We start from the raw sequence: 14,062 nt of genomic DNA on the forward strand, positions 1-14,062 counted from the left end.
TGTTGAACAGGAATCCAGTAGACTTGATTCTTGATGATAATCTTATAACTATATAGCCTTTATCGTGTGACTGTTTGATAATGAAAACTTGATGACCGTCACTCCCTTTAACCAGTGTGTGGGCAAATGAGTAATAAAATAATGTTAAAAATATACAAATAATGGAGGGGGGAGATAAAGGGGTATGAGATGCTTTGGGTGTTGTTTTCGTTTCTTTTTTATTTTTAAAAAATTTTTATATCTTTTTCTTTACTTAGGTGTAATGAAAATGCTCGAAAATTGATTCTGGCAATGAATGTACAACTATTTAATCATACTGTCTGCCACTCTTTTTATACTTTGGATGGTGTATGTGCCCGTTTGGATGTATTATGTCCCCCAAAATGCCATGTTATTTGATGCAATCTTATGGGGGAAGATTTATAGTGTTGATTAGGTTGGAATCCTTTGATTGAATGTTTCCATGGAGATGTGACTCAGTTAACTGCAGGTGAGATCTTTGGGTCTTAATTGAATCACTGGAGTCCTATAAAAAAAGTTGATAGGCAGAAGGAGGTGCTGCAGCCAAGAGAGACACTTTGAAGAATGCACAAGAGCTGAAAGTGGAGCTGGAGCACAACCTGGGATCAGACGACAGCCACATACCTTCCCAGCTAACAGAGGTTTTCCAGATGCCATTGGCCTTCCTTCTGTGAAGGTATACTTGTGTTGGTGCCTTCATTTGGACATATTCATGGCCTTTAGACTGCAACTTTGTAACCAAATAAACCCCTTGTGTGCCAGTTTGGATATATTATGTCCCCCAGAAAAAGCCATGTTTTTAATGTAATCTTGTGGGGCAGACATATTAGTGTTGATTAGGTTGGAACCTTTTGTTTGTTTCCATGGAGATGTGACTAGTAACACCTTTGATTAGGGTGTGACCTGTTGATGGGATTGTTTCCATGGAGGTGTGGCTCCACCCGTTCAGCTTGTGTCTTGATTTATTTACTGGAGCCCTATAAAAGCTTGGAAACAGAAGGACTTCAGAGAAGCTGCAGCTGAGGGACACATTTTGAAGACGGCCATTGGAGGCTGACACTGACATACTGGAGAACACCATTCTGAAACACAACCTGGAAGCAAGCAATGGCTAGCCATGTGCCTTCGCAGCTAACAGGTTTTCAGAATGCCAATGGCCTTTCTCCAGTGAAGGTACCCTATTGTTGATGCCTTACCTTGGACACTTTATGGACTTAAGACTGTAACTTTGTAACCAAATAAACCTCTTTTGTAAAAGCCAATCTATTTCTGGTGTTTTGCAAAATGACAGCATTAGCAAACCGTAACAACCTCTTTATAAAAGCCAACCCATTTCTGGTATTTTGCATAATGGCAGTGTTAGCAAACCAGAACAGGGTATTAGTCTGTGTTCTCTAGTGATACAGATATTTGGGGGATTATTAGACACTGGCTCAGAAGTGACATTAATTCTAGGAGACCCAAAATGTCACTTTGGTCCACCATTCAGAGTGGAGGCTTATGGAGGTCAGGTGATCAATGGAGTTTTAGCTCAGGTCCATCTCATAGTGGATTCAGTGGATCCCCAGACACATTCTGTGGGTATTTTCCCAGTTCCAGAATGCATAATTGGAATAGACATACTCAGCAACTGGCAGAATCCCCACATTGGTTCCCTGAGTCATGGAGTGAGGGCTATTATTGTAGGAGAAGCCAAATGGAAGCCACTAGAACTGCCCCTGCCTAACAAAATAGTAAATCAGAAGCAATACAGGATTCCTGGAGGGATTACAGAGATTAATACCACTCTTAAGGACTTGAAAGATGCAGGGGTTGTGAGGCCCACCATGTCCAAATTCAATTCTCCTATGTGGTTCATGCAAGAAAGAGATGGGTCTTAGAGGATGACAATGAATTATCATAAATTTAACCAGGTGGTGACTCCATTACAGCTACTGTTCCAGATGTGGTATGTGATGGTTAGGTTCCCATGCCAACTTGGACAGGTGATGGTGCCCAGTTATCTGGTCAAACAAGCACTGGCCTAACTGTTATTGCAAGGACATTTCATGGCTAGTTAGTAAACCAGAAGGCTGGTTTATTAAATCATCAGTCAATTGATTGCATCTGTGGCTGATTACATCTACAATCAACTAAGGGAGTGTATTCCACAATGAAAGAATACAATCGGGTTTAATCCAATCAATTGAAGACTTTTAAGGGAGAAGAGAGAACTTTCATTTCTTCTTCAGCCCATAAGCCTCTCCTGAGTAGTTCATCAACGACCTTCATTGGAGTTCCTATCTTGTGGCTTGCCCTACAGAATTTGGACTTGTGCATCCCCACAATTGTATGAAACTCTTTTATATATTACAGATATCTCCTATTGGTTTTGTATCCCTAAAGAACCCTGATTAACATGGATGGATTAAATATTGTGCGAGTATATCTCAATAAAATTGTATTAAAAATTATCTAAAGATGATATTTTTGCTTATGTGATTAAATCTTTATTCTTAGTAATCAAATATGTCATTCTATCTGTAGGTTTAACAATAATAATTTCTTATCACTTTTTAATTTATTATCTCTAAAAGCCACTGAAATAATGCCTTCACTTACTAGCACTTCCATCATTTTCACTGATTTTTCTATTCTTATAGCTATTTTCTGTTCTTATCAGATATGTTAGAAAAATAGTATTTTTAAATCATCCCAAAACTCTACAGAATGAAGCAAAAGAACTCTAAAATAATAAAAGCAAGGTAGGCAGGAATTTTAATGTGTATATAATGAATAATACCATATTATGTATGTGTATGGAAAGAGATGATACACTTGTTCTGAAGCATAGCAGTTTTTAATTTATTTAAGTTAAAAGTTTACAAATGGGGTAATTTTAGTATTATAGAATGTCAAATGAGTTAATGCTAAAAAGAGAGGGTCTTCATTAAAATATGTGATGTAATAAGAAAAGCACTTTCCAAATTATTTTCACATTCATTAGCCTATGGAAATTGCACTACAGTTTTGAAGGAGATAAATAAGAATTGTTGAACTCTATTTTATTGTGTCAACATCCATTGTTTGAACCTTCCCAGGAGGAGGTGGTGGAGACTTAAAGACACAGCGCTTCCTCAGGACTGTGGTCAACAGTTAGCTGAAGGGCTGCATTTGCTGGGCAGGCTAGGAAAGCTCAGCTTTAGGAATCCATAGGAGAAGCTCTTAGTGCCATTCCTGATACCCTCCCCAGGACAGTGTGGGGCCAGTCTGCACCAATTACATTGGTTCCTCTCCACGTTTTGGCTGGGAAAGACTGACTTGGGAAAGTCCTCTCTGGGGTGCCTCTCCTCGAAGAATTTGCCCTCCAGGCTAAAGCAGCTAGAGACAATAAAAGGGGCGTAAAAACTATAGAGGCAGAAAATCAGAGGTTAAGGACTACAGCTTCAAATACCCAGGAGACGGAGGTCCATCTCCTGGGATCCAGAGGGGACAACTAAACTCCAATAAAGAGAGAAGCTCAGAAACAACTAACAAGCAAAATCCAGGACAAGACATGGGCGCAGAAAGAAAGGGAAAAACATATACACTGCATTCACCTTGGGCAGACCTTCCTAATAGGAGGACTGAAGTTCAAAAACATCTCTGTCTTATCACCAGCTGGTTACAAAATCAAGAAAAAGACATCTTAAGAATAAACCTAAGTTAACATTTTAAAATATTATGTACAGTTTGACACAAAAGAGTACAAGACAAAAGGAAAAAAGAAACAGGAAATGATGGTCCATTCAAGGAGGAGGATAAAAACACAGAGAACACTAATGTAGAAGATGAGAATGTGGACATATCAAAAAAGGCTTTTAAAAAACATCTTTAAAATGTTCAAGGAGATGAAGGAAAATACAAAGAAAGAACTAAAGGATATCAGGAAAACAGTAATACGAGAATCTTAGTAATGAGCTAGAAATTTTAAAAAGGACCAAACAGAACTACTGGAGTTGAAGACCACAATAAATAAAATGAAAAATGTCCAGGATGATTTCAAGAGCAGTTAGAGCTGACAAAATAAAGAATCGGTAATTTTGAAGACAAGACACTTTAAATGAGTCAGGCTGAGGAGCAGAAAGATAAAAGAAATATTAAAAATGGAAATAGCCTAAGAAATCTCTGACACCGTCAAGTGAATAATATGTACATTATGGGAGTCCCAGAAGTAGAAGAAAGAGATAAAGGGGCAAAATGAATAGTCAAAGGAAAAATGACAGAGAACTTCCCAACCATAGCAAAAGACATGAATGTGCACAACCAAGAAGCTCAGAGAACACAAAAAAGGATAAACACGAAGAAAAATACACTCCATGCTATATTGATCACACTACTGAGTGAAAGGAAAAGGAGAGGTTTCTGAAAGCTTTGAGAGAAAAGCAATGTGTTACATACAAGGAATTCCCAATTAGATTGAGTGTCAGTTTCTCATTAGAATCCATAGAGGCAAGAAGGCAGTGGGTTGAAATTCTTAAAGTACTGAAAGAAAACAATTGCCAGACAAGAATTTTATATCTGGCAAGAATCTCTTTTAAAAATGAGGGGGAGATTAAGGCATTGCCAGATAAACAAAAGCTGAGGGTGTTCATCACCATTAACTTGCCCTATAAGCAATACTAAAAGAAGTTCTCCTCACTGGGTATCTGTGTTACACCTGAAACTCAGAGCTAGAGCTCGGCAGATATGAATATCAGTTTAAACGCATACAGCAACTGTTAGGAAAAAAAAAAAAAAAAAGCTGAAATAGAGCCCGGATGTCAATTAGAGATATGAATAAAGCAGATCTGGTTAAGATTAGAGCAAATCAGGCCAAAGGGTAAAGGTTGAAACTGATTGTGTTCAAACTTCAAATCCCATGTGAGACCGAGGGAAGAGATGTTTATTTAGTGTAGGATCTATCTTTTCTAAACAATGTAACTTCTATAGTCAGTTTGTTCAAACACTACAATTACATGGAACTTTGAATAGGAAGTAAGCTATGGTAGGTTTGTATAGATTAGAATGAAATAACAACCATCCTAAAGTAATTTGGGTGGAGAACAAAAATATGTATTTGGGGGCCCCCTGAAGAGCTGGGGGAGAATGCAGAGATGTTGGACTTCCTCACCTGGATTGTTGCTGATGTTCTCACAAACATTGGGGACTGACGGCTTGATGTGCTGAGCCCTCTGTCTTGGGGCTGGCCCCTGTGAAACTTGTTGCTGCAAGGAGAGGCTAAACCTGCTTACAATTGTGCCTAAGAGTCTCCCCCTGAATGCCTCTTTGTTGCTCAGATGTGGCCCTCTCTATATAACTAAGCCACCTTGGTGGGTGATCTTGCTGCCGTCCCCCCTACGTGGGACCTGACTCCCAGGGGTGTAAATCTCCCTGGCAAGGCATGATATGACTCCTGGGGATGAATCTGGACCCAGCATCGTGGGATTGAGAACATCTTCTCGACCAAAAGGCGGACGCGAAATGAAACGAAATAAATATTCGGTGGCAGAGAGATTTCAAATAGAGTCAAAAGATCAATCTGGTGAACATTCTTAAGCACTATATAGATAACACTTTTTAAGTTTTAATATATTGGAATAGCTAGAGGTAAATACCTAAAACTACCAAACTCCAACCCAGTAGCCTTGACTCTTGAAGACGACTGTATAACAATGTAGCTTACAAGGGGTGACAGTGTGATTGTGAAAACCCTATGGATCACACTCCCTTTATCCAGTGTATGGGTGGATGAGTAGAAAAATGGGGACAAAACCTGAATGAAACATAGGGTGGTCTGGGTGGGGGTGATTTACGTGTTCTTTTCTTGTTTTTATTTTTTATTCTGATTCTAATTCTTTCTGGTGTAAGGAAAATGTTCAAAAATAGATTGGGGTGATGAATGCAGAACTGTAAGATGGTACTGTGAACAGTTGATTGTACACCATGTATGACTGCATGGTATGTGAATATATCTCAATAAAACTTAACTAAAAAAAAAAGTTCTCCTAACTAAAATGAAAGAAAAAGAAATAAAAACCATTGGTAAATGTAACCATTTGGAAAGTATAAATGCCAGTGTTACTGTATTGTATTGTTTTATATGTAACTCCACTTCTTACTTCCTACAAGTGCTAAAATGCAAATATATAAAAAGTAATGATAAATCTAGGTTTTTGGACATACTGTGTACAAAGATGTGAGTTGTAACAAGTACAAAAAAAGTTAGAGGGACAGAAGGCTATAGGAAAAGTACATCAGTATGCTATTGAACTTAGGCTGGTATAACCAAATATGATTTTGATATATTTAGGATGTTAAATTTTAACCCCATGGTAACTACAAGTAAAACAGATAAAAATATATTTAGATAGAAAGGAGAAGGCATTCAGTATGATACAACACAAAAAAGGAAATAAATACAAAAGTGGGCAATAAGAGAAGTGAGGGACAAAAGGTGTATAAGACTTACAAAGGCAAAATAGCAAAATGGAAGAAGAAAGTCCCATATTATAAGTAGTGACTTTAAATGCAAATGGATTAAGCTCTTCAGTCAACAGGCAGAGACTGGCAGAATGGATAAAAAAGCATCACCCAACATATGTTGTCTGTAAGAGACACGTAAACTCAAAGATACATGTAGGTTGAAAGTGAAAGGATGGAAAAGAATATACCTTGCAAGTAGTAACCAAAGAGAGCTGGAGTAGCATACTAATATGAGATAAAATAGACTTTAAGTCAAAAACACTTTTGAGGGACAAAGATGGTCTTATATACTGATAATGGGGGCCATTCAACAGGAAGATGCAACAATTATAAACATATATACACCCAACAGCAGAGTAAGAAATTTATAGCACTAAATGCCTACATTAAAAAGGAAGAAAGAGGTAAAATCAAAGAACTAATGGAGCAACTGAAGAAGGTAGAAATTGAACAGCAAACTAATCCTAGACCAAGTAGAAGAAAAGAAATAAGGATTAAAGCAGAAATAAATGACATAGAGAACAAAAAAACAATAGAATAAATAACACCAAAAGTTGGTTCTTTGAGAAGATCAACAAGATTGATAAGCCCCTAGCTAGACTGACAAAATCAAAGAGAGAGAAGATCCAAATAAACAAAATAATGAATGAGAAAGGTCGAAAGCAACATTACTGCAGATCCCAAAGAAATTTTAAAAATTATAAGAGGATATCATGAACAACAAACTGGATAAGGTAGAGGAAATGGACAATTTCCTGGAAACATATAAACAATGTAGAATAACCAGAGAAGAAAGAGAAGACCTCAACCAACCAATCACAAGCAAAGAGATCCAATCAGTCATCAAAAAACTTCCCACAAATAAATGCCCAGGGCCAGATGGCTTCACAGGGGAATTCTACCAAACCTTCTAAAAAGAACTGACACCAATCTTACTGAAACTCAAAATATCGAAGAAAATGGAACACTACCTAACACATTTTATGAAGCTAACGTCAATCTAATACCAAAACCAGGCAAAGATGCTACAAAAAAAGGTAAACTACAGGCCAATCTCCCCAATGAATATAGATGCAAAAATTCTCAACAAAATACTTGCAAATCGAATCCAAAGACACATGAAAAACCCATACACCAAGACCAAGTGGGGTTCATTCCAGGCATGCAAGGATGGTTCAACATAAAAAACTCAATCAGTATATTATAACACATTAACAAATCAAAAAAGAAAAATCAAACGATCATCTCAATAGATGCTGAAAAAGCATTCGACAAAATCCAACATCCCTTTTTGATAAAAACACTTCAAAAAGTAGGAATTGAAGGAAACTTCCTCAATATGATAAAGAGCATGTATGAAAAACCCACAGCCAGCATGTACTCAATGGCGAGGGACTGTAAGCCTTCGCTCTAAGATCAGGAATGAGACAAGGATGCCCACTGTCACCACTGTTATTCAACGTTGTGCTAGACTTGCTAACCAGGGCAGTCTGGCAAGACAAAGAAATAAAAGGCATCCAAATTGGAAAGGAAGAAGTAAAACTGTCATTGTTTGCAGATGATATGATCTTATATCTGGAAAACCCTGAGAAATCGATGACACAGCCGCTCAAGCTAATAAATTTAGCAAAGTAGCGGAATTCGAGATTAATGTACATAAGTCAGAATGTTCCTATACACTACAAATCACCTAACTCAAGAAAAAGATTACATTTTCAATAGCAACTAAAAAAATCAAGTACCTAGGAATAAACGTAACCAAAAATGTAAAAAACCTATACAAAGAAAACTACATAACTCTACTAAAAGAAATAGAAAGAGACCTTAAAAGATGGAAAAATATTCCATGTTCATGGCTAGCAAGGCTAAATGTCATTAAGATGTCAATTCTACCCAAATTGATCTACAGATTCAACACAATCCCAATCAAATTCCAACAACCTACTTTGCAGACTTGGAAAAGCTAGTTATCAAATTTATTTGGAAAGGGAAGATGCCTCGAATTGCTAAAAACACTCTAAAAAAGAAAAACGAAGTGGGAGGACTTATTCTCCCTGACTTTGAAGCTTATTATAAAGCCACAGTTGTCAAAACAGCATGGTACTAGCACAAAGATAGACATATTGATCAATGGAATCTAACTGAGAATTCAGAGATTGACCCCCAGATCTATGGCCAACTGATCTTTGATAAGGCCCCCAAAGCCACTGAACTGGGACATAATGGTCTTTTCAAAAAATGGGGCTGGGAAAGTTGGATATCCATATCCAAAAGAATGAAGGAGGACCCCTATCTCACACCCTACACAAAAATTAACTCAAAGTGGATCAAAGACCTCAATATAAAAGAAAGTACCATAAAACTTCTAGAAGATAATGTAGGGAAACATCTTCAAGACCTTATATTAGGCGGCCACTTCCTAGACCTTACACCCAAAGCACAAGCAACAAAAGAGAAAATAGATAAATGGGAACTCTTCAAGCTTAGAAGTTTCTGCACCTCAAAGGAATTTCTCAAAAAGGTAAAGAGGCAGCCAACTCAACGGGAAAAAATTTTTAGAAACCATGTATCTGACAAAAGACTGATATCTTGCATATATAAAGAAATCCTACAACTCAATGACAATAGTACAGACAGCCCAATTATAAAATGGGCAAAAGATATGAAAAGACAGTTCTCTGAAGAGGAAATACAAATGGCCAAAAAAAACACCTGAAAAAATGTTCAGCTTCACTAGCTATTAGAGAGATGCAAATTAAGACAACAAGATAACATCTCACGCCAATTAGAATGACTGCCATTAAACAAACAGGAAACTACAAATGCTGGAGAGAATGTGGAAAAATTGGAACTGCTATTCATTGTTGGTGGGACTGCCACTCTGGTAGACAGTCCGGCAGTTCCTTAGAAAACTAGATACAGAGTTACCCTTCGATCCAGCGATTGCGCTTCTCGGTATATATCCGGATGATCTGAAAGCAGTGACATGAACAATGTTCATAGCAGGATTATTCACAATTGCCAAGAGATGGAAACAACCCAAATGTCCTTCAGCAGATGAGTGGATAAATACAATGTGGTATACACGCAGGATAGAATACTATGCAGCAGTAAGAAGGAATGATGTGGTGAAACATATGACAACATGGATGAACCTTGAAGGCATAATGCTGAGCAAAATAAGCCAGGCACAAAAAGAGAAGTATTATATGCTACCACTAATGTGAACACTGAAAAATGTAAAATAAATAGTTTATAATGTAAAAAAAAAAAGAAAAAAAAAATCAACCTGGCAGTTTTACTTTTAGGTATATACAAAGAATGTGAAAACTAGTCTCATATAGATTCTTATACACCAATGTTTATAACAGCATTATTCACAATAGCCAAAAGGTGGAAATAATCCTAGCAGTCATCAAAAAATGAATGGATAAACAAAATGTACTATGTATACACAAACACAATGAAATCCTATTCGGCCATAAGATAGAATGAAGTTCTGAGACATGCTACAACATGGAAGAATCTTAAAACATTATGTTCAGTGAAACAAACAAAGCACATGAGGACAACTACTGTACATGTCATTTATAAGAGATATCTCGAAATAGCAAATTCATAGTGATAGAAAATAGATTTGAAGTTACTAGTGAATGGTGGAGATGGGAGTGAGAATGTTGGCTTGGTAGGTGCAGAGTATTTTTAAATAAAAATGAATTTTTAGAAAATATAAAAAATTGGAGTGGGGCATATGGGCAGATCATGTGAGGGGTGAACATTGAACCTCTAAATTCTGCTGAGTTTTCTTTGCCAGGTAAACCTGTAGTGGCCTCCCCTGAGGAAGCAGCCTTTCCATTACTATCTGAGACAATTAACCCTGTTTTCACAGACAAACCAGTAATGGAATCCCCTAAGATAGTTGACTTGCAAGGTAGTACTACTAATTCCTCTCAGTACCCACCCCCACCACTCCTCTTTGCATCCAGACCATAACTAGACCGAAATCTCAGCAGGCCCCAAAAGGTGACATATACAGTGTAACACATGAAGAGATAGGCTACACTCAAAAGAACTTCATGAATTTCTTCCAATTTATAGAGACAGAAATCAGGGGAGTATGTGTGGGAATGGATATTTAAGGATGGAAGAAACATCAAGTTACACCTTGGAACCTTACGGCATTTACCCTGCTGGGCCTTGGACTTGCCCTCTTTTCCTTCCAATTTCTCCCTTCTGGAATGAGAATGTCTATCCTATCCCTGTCCCACCATTGTATAGACTTGGAGGCCAGTTCCAAAGCCAAGAGGGCTCTTCTTAGCTGTCTCTGGTGAACTTCTAACTAGTCTGTGCTACAGCTTATTGCTCTTGCGGAGGTACCAGTTTTCTTTTAATTGCTTACGACCCAAATCTCCACTGTTGTCAATATCTCCGTCAAGCTTAAACTTCCCCGTACTCTGTTGTGACTAAAGTTAGTTCCCTTGGTAAGAGCTTCAGTTTTCTCTTTTCTTATGGACTGCCTCTCCTCCTGGGAAAACCTCTGTGCCACTACTCCAGAGGTGAGGGTGGGGACAATGGTCCACTTCTCTTGGATCAGCATTCCTGCTTTATGAGCAGGGCACTGGGTAGAGACAATACTCTCTGGTCTTCATGGCTTTTTTCTCCTGGTGTAGGAATTCTGTCTTAAGAGTGCATGAAAGGGGAGGTTATCGGCAGCCACAAGCTGCCGGCCTGAGGTAACACACTTCCAACCTACAAGGGGGGCTTGTGTGGAGAAAGAGATCCCTGAACCTCTCAGCTTCTCCTGCATAGACTAGAGCTACTGCAGCATGGAGCTGGGGGCAGGGTGGGTAAGAAATGCTGGCAGCCTTTCACTTTCTTGGTAAGGACAATCTGTAGCCCTCAACAGGGAGTTGTGGGTACAGGGATCTCCATGTTCCTGGCTATGCTCCCAGAACATGTTCCTTCCATCACATGGAGCTGGGGGTTGGGAGAATAAGGGAATTTGTTATTGCTCAAATGCCACATATTTTACTGTTATTACTGAGATTCAGTAGATTTTCTTGAATAAAAGATTCTTCATTTATTGTATGCTTTAGGATAATTAGCAGATAATTCAAATGGTTGGATTTTTTAAAATAATTATCACTATTTATGGTTGTTTTGCTGGGAAGGAGGTCCACACAGCTCCTTATGCTGCCACTCCAGAAGCTGTCCCCATGCAACACTGTTTTAATGCAAAAATATTGAAAATGTAAGGAGAGAGATAACAAATATAAATGTCCATTAATATGCATATGGGTAAATAGTGCTGAGGTGAGAATTACACGGCTGTTAAAATGAATGAACTAGCCACCTGTATCAATCTGGAGAGATCTCAAATACGTAACACACAGTGAAAAAAAAAAAAAAGAAACGTAATAATTCAATGAAAATATTTATTTTTTAATAAAAGATTTTAAGCATAATATGTGTCTAGACCTTGAGTACATGAGTGTATGCTATAATATTCCAGAAATATTCTGGATGTTTTGAGTATTTCAAAATGGTAAGACACAGGTGGGCACAGGATGGCAGGAAAGGTTGGACACTGATGGACTAGCACTGTCTTGGGATTTCAAAGAAAGAGCCTCAAAAGGCAAACCAAAAAAGTAAGACACAACAACCTTCTGGATTAAGCTCATTCCTAGGAGTTTTGCTTTTTTAATCCTCAAAACACTTCTCAAGTAGAAGACCTGGCAACAACCACTGTGAGGTTTACCAGTCTGGGAGATTCGTTTTTTCACCCCTTACTTAGTCCTAAACTTCCTGTGTCTCAGTTTCCTCAACTGCAATGCCGACCAACAAGGGCATCTCCCGCACAATTTTGTAAGGATGAAATACTTTATGTAAAGAGACCAACTCGCTGGCTAGCTATATTAAGAGGCCAAGAAATGTTAGTTGCTGCTGTTATCGCACTGTTTACCAGGCACAGTTCCAATAACTGTGTGAGGAGATGACTGAGAAATAAGGAACCCAAGTGCTCTCTCTGAGATGCATTCAAACCGCAAACCCAGAAGCCCGAATAGTTTCAGAGAAAGACGAGCCTTCAAAATAGAAAAGAAAAACACTCCAAGCCTGGCAGTTTTCCAAGACCATGTCCCGGGATTCGATGCGGGTTCTCTTGGTAATCAGGCGCCTGGCGTCTGACCTGCTGCAACCAGTGCCTTGCATTTGGCAGGCGGCACAGCAGGGATGGGCGAAGCGTGGCAGGAGGCCGGACGCGGCGGGAGCGGGATTTGGTGGGACGCGAGGGACGAGATGTTATTGGAAGCGGGGCGCGGCAGTGGGCGGGGTACGACGAAATGGAAGTGCGCAGCCACGGCGGGGCTAGGCTGGGAAGCGAGCAGATCCGCGGGGATTTGCCTTGACAGTCTTGCTCCGACCGCGGATGAACAGGCTGGCATCCCAGGCATGCTCTCGGCCTTAGGCTCCCTGGCGGCCGCCCTCTGGGCAGGGTTCCATCTGCTTTCTCTCCTGCTGGGTGCCGTCGCCTTTCTGTTCATTGCTGATTTCCTCAAGAGGAACTTGAGGCGCCCAAGGAACTACCCGCCTGGGCCTCCGCGCCTGCCCTTCTTTGGCAACTTTTTCCAGTTGGGCTTTAAGCAGCCGCATGTGCAGCTTCAACAGGTAGGAGCGGGCAGAGGAGCCCAGACGTGCCTTGGCCTGAACCTGCAGGGCGAGGGGCATTCCAAGGGCGGGAGGGGAAGGATGTGGGTGGCTCTGCCGCTAAAGCTGGTAACCTGGGTAAACCCAGCTTTAAGTCACCACTTCCTCATCCAAAGGCATTATTCGACCCGTCCTTTACATGGATGAAATGCTATTACATGGTTACTACTTAAGTGTGCAAGGCGTATTACCCTCCTTAATTCATTTAATTATGTTATCTTGTTAAATATTATTGCATGTATCATTTATAATATGGTTGCTTTGTTACCTGTAACATTACTATACTGTAAAGCATCTTGAAAGATGCTGTATTTTCCTTCTTGGATGTTCCATTTCCCATGTACGAAATGGTGATATGCCTGAATCCTCACCACTTTTCAAGTGGAGTACTGCCCCCACAACACTACCTGAGCTTCTTGCCTTCAGCCTGTTCCCCCTTCAGTGCACTCTTACTAAAGTAATAATCTAAATCTGTCACTCCCTGCTTAACTATTCTCAGTGCCTCCCATTGTCTCGTTATCAAGGCACTTGAGACCCTTCTTGACCGATTTCTTTCCACTTTTTTATTCTCCTGTCCCACGAAGGCTCCCCAACTCTAACCACTTTGAATTCCTTAAAGTTCCCTCCAACATTCAACACTTTCTCAAGAATCCTCAGCTGATATCCCTGTCATTCAGCACAGGTACCAGCTGAGAGTCAACATTGTGGTACGTGATTAGGAGGATTAAATAAGACAGTTAATGAGCAACATCAATGTAGCTTATGAAAAGGGCTCAAAAAAATATTGGTTCCACTTTCCCTACAAATACCCAGCATAGTTGAAACATTAAATGTATTACTCAAGTTCAAACGG

The 14,062-nt window shown here is 39.3% G+C and overlaps 1 protein-coding gene across 1 annotated transcript in view; it reads left to right on the plus strand.

Moving 5' to 3' along the window:
- Positions 1–12,796: 12,796 nt before the first annotated feature.
- LOC119527240 (cytochrome P450 2J2-like) overlaps positions 12,797–14,062 on the plus strand; it is a 29,501-nt gene continuing 28,235 nt past the window's right edge. The window contains exon 1 of the mRNA XM_037827075.1: positions 12,797–13,170. Coding sequence (XP_037683003.1) covers positions 12,802–13,170 — 369 coding nt within the window. The 5' untranslated portion in view covers positions 12,797–12,801. The remainder of the gene's footprint in view (positions 13,171–14,062) is intronic.

Source organism: Choloepus didactylus, chromosome 2 (assembly GCF_015220235.1).
Source record: "Choloepus didactylus isolate mChoDid1 chromosome 2, mChoDid1.pri, whole genome shotgun sequence".
NCBI classification, from domain to species: domain Eukaryota; kingdom Metazoa; phylum Chordata; class Mammalia; order Pilosa; family Megalonychidae; genus Choloepus; species Choloepus didactylus.